Source organism: Nomascus leucogenys, chromosome 17 (assembly GCF_006542625.1).
Source record: "Nomascus leucogenys isolate Asia chromosome 17, Asia_NLE_v1, whole genome shotgun sequence".
NCBI classification, from domain to species: domain Eukaryota; kingdom Metazoa; phylum Chordata; class Mammalia; order Primates; family Hylobatidae; genus Nomascus; species Nomascus leucogenys.
This window is the reverse complement of record NC_044397.1, coordinates 34,950,148-34,953,023: the sequence shown is the minus strand read 5'-3', so window position 1 is coordinate 34,953,023 and position 2,876 is coordinate 34,950,148. Positions and strand designations below refer to the sequence as shown.

General features: G+C 52.1%; 1 protein-coding gene and 1 long non-coding RNA gene across 6 annotated transcripts in view; one reads left to right on the top strand and one right to left on the bottom strand.

Annotated features, from left to right (window-relative positions):
* Positions 1–731: 731 nt before the first annotated feature.
* The window catches only part of PILRA (paired immunoglobin like type 2 receptor alpha), a 27,503-nt gene continuing 25,358 nt past the window's right edge, over positions 732–2,876 (bottom strand). For 2 of the 4 annotated variants that reach the window (XM_030797287.1, XM_030797284.1), the window contains 3 exons: positions 1,490–1,539; positions 1,218–1,249; positions 734–1,045 (listed from right to left, as the gene is read on the bottom strand). In XM_030797287.1, coding sequence (XP_030653147.1) covers positions 1,226–1,249; positions 1,490–1,539 — 74 coding nt within the window. In that variant the 3' untranslated portion in view covers positions 734–1,045; positions 1,218–1,225. Of the gene's footprint in view, positions 1,046–1,217; positions 1,250–1,489; positions 1,540–2,876 lie in introns of all 4 variants that reach the window. The other 2 variants (XM_030797282.1, XM_030797286.1) reach the window with 2 other exon arrangements.
* The window catches only part of LOC115830980, a 24,926-nt gene continuing 24,421 nt past the window's right edge, over positions 2,372–2,876 (top strand). For both annotated transcript variants that reach the window (XR_004026526.1, XR_004026527.1), the window contains exon 1: positions 2,372–2,753. This is a non-coding gene — a long non-coding RNA (uncharacterized LOC115830980). The remainder of the gene's footprint in view (positions 2,754–2,876) is intronic.

Sequence of the window (2,876 nt, the reverse complement as noted above, 5' to 3'; positions counted from 1 at the left end):
CTCCGTGTCACTGTGGCGCGTCACTGCATCTGGCGGGAGCCTGCACAGTGCAGGCATCTGGGGAAGGCAGTGAGACCTGAGTCCTGAGAGGACATCGAGAAGGGCAGATCTGGGTTCAAATCTGGGCTTGGCTCCTCACTAGCTACCTCCGTGGCCTGGGGAAAAGCATGTTCACCATCCTGGTTCTGCTCTTCATCTTCCAGCGAGTGCATCCTCTACCTTATAGGGTTGTGAATTATGTCAAATGAGGCGATGCTGTCATTGTCACCATAGGGAAGACTGTGATCAGATTTGAGGACAGGCTTTGGGTTTGGGCTGGCTACCAAGGTTTAGGGGCTTATGTTCCCTGGCCCAAGGAAGTCACTAAAAAAAGTACCAGAGGAAGGGTCTTGGGTGTGAGTTCTCTGTTAGAGTTCATTTTCAGTGGGAGGGACAGGAGTTGAAGGTGATGTCAGTTTTCTCCTTACATTCAGGTAAGTTTTGGGGGTACTTTTAGTTTTATGGGCCAAGGCTGGGAAGGAGAAGAGGAAGTTGGAGTAGATGGCTCTCTTTCTGTCAGTTCTCTGGCTGGCCTCTGAGTCATCTGTGTGGCCTTGGTTATTGTTGGAAGCTGTGGCCCTTTCTATTGGAAGCGTAGTGTACTCTAAGAAGGTCATTGTGCAGTCTTATTTTTACTTGTTTCTCTCTGTACTTGAATGGATGCAGATTTTAAAAAATAGTTTTGAAGACAGTCTTTTTAAATTTGTTACTTTATTGTTAATATATATTTTTAACTAGAGATGGCATCTCGCTCCATTATCAAAGCTGGCCCTGAACTCCTGGGCTCACTTGATTCTGCCTCAGGCTTCAGAGTAGCTGGGATTACAGGTGTGCGCCACTGTACCTGGCCTCACCATTCAGTCTTGAGAGGGCTGTCCATTGGTTAGGCCTTTAAAACAGAGTACAGGGTCTCGTTCTGGGGGCTCTTGAGGGGATGGTGGCTGGGAGGTGCTCTGGGTGAGGTGGAGCTGGAGAGGGCAAGGGAGGCATAGATGATGCCGTCGTCCTGGGAGAGAACCCAGAGAGAAAGGGTTAGACAGTGGAGACGGAGCTGTCCCCATTTTAGCGGCAAGCCTACAGTTTGACTCTCCTGCCCACACCACACTCCCCCTCTCCCTTCCACCCCACCTTCTCCAGGCTTCTCTTTAATTCCTTCAGGCCCTGGTCTGAATGCTTACCTTGGGATTTAGCTTGGGATCTGTATTTTGTCCTAGGAATAAAAAGCAAGGTATGCCAAGGTCAGGTGGTGTGACAGCCAGGGGAGATAGATGGGCAGGGGGCTCTAGGAGTGAGGTTATCTGCTAGGTCAGGGCCAGGGTCACGTGAGGGCAAGGGGTGAGGAATGGAAAGAAGAAAATACTGAGAGGGGCACGGACCCAGGTAGGGGGTATTGGGGGAAACAGGAAGGGCCAGGGGTAGAAACTGGGGAAGGATGGTGGTAAGGACTCACCTTCATTCCTGATATTCTCATATGGCTCCTCTGTGTTTTGGAAGGGTTCCCTGTATGGGAACAAGAGGACAGGAAATATGTTAGAGGCTGGGCATTTTAAGATATGGGCTGGGTTGTGGCACCTGTAATCCCAGCACTTTGGGAGACTGAGGCAGGTGGCCATTGCTTGAGTCCAGGAGTACAAGACCAGCCTGGGCAACATAGCGAGACCCCATCTCTACAATAACTACAAAAACTAGCCAGACGTAGTGGTGTGCGCCTGTGGTCGCAGCCCCTCAGGAGGCTGAGGTGGGAGGACCTCTTGAGCCCAGGAGTTCAAGGCTGTGAGCTATGATTGCGCCACTGCACTCCAGCCTGGGTGACAGAGCGGTACCCTCTCTCAAAAAAAAAAAAAAAATTGAAAAAAGAGTTATGACACGTGTTGGGGCTGGTTCTCTGGGGGAGTGCTCTGAAACCTGTCCACCCTGCTCAGGATGGGTGTGATGGTTTTAGACTCAGAGGAGGCTGCTTGGAAGAGGAATTAGGGGCAATCTGTGTGTGGCCCAGCAGAGGTCCCTCGGTGCTCAGTGAGTTGGGTTCTTCTAGAGAAGCTGCTCGTATGAGAGAGGAACACAGAGAATAAAAATAGGAAAGGTCAATCCTTGCTTTCTCTCTGCTGGCGCTGCCTTGGCTAAAACTGGGAGAAGCAAACCAATTGTGTGAATTTCAGGTCTTCCGATCAGGGGCTCAGGCGGGGTGAATGGATGGAGAAGGGTGGGGGACAGGAGAAGGGCAGCTGGCAAAAGCCAGCGCAGGAGAAAGGGCAGGGGTGAGGCTTTCTTCCAGCAGGAGACCTACAGCCATGGAAAGGAGGGGCCGGAGGAGAGGAAAGAGCCCGGAAAAAGGAAAAGTGAGGCCCTAGCCTGGAGAGAGGGGAGCGAGGCAGAGGCTGGTGAGTCCCTCCTGAGCAAACACAGGTAGGGAGAGGAGCTGGAGGCAGAGGAAGCCTGGAGCTCCCACGCACATTCAGCAGGGGATCAGGACAGATTGAACAGAGAGCAGGCAATATGGAAAAGCTGGAAGATCCAGGCTGAGAGGAAGCAGGTAAAGAGCAGGAAAAGCTTAGTAACACCAGGAAAGGCAGGCAGAGGGCACAGATGGGCACTCCAGAAAAGAGATTCTTGAGTGTTTGTGCTGGAACCTGGAGTCCACTAGTCTAGTATTTAGGGGACAGAAAGCCCAAGGTCAAGAGCCTGGCCCCTAGAGGACAAAGGAGAAAGGATGGGTAAGTTGGGGATGCAACAATGGCCGTGGCAGGCTGGGTTTGTGGGGTTCTTAGTGGCACACTCCTTGTTTCCCAAACCAGCCCACTGTCTGCACATGCACCCCCCAACCCACCCTGGGGAGG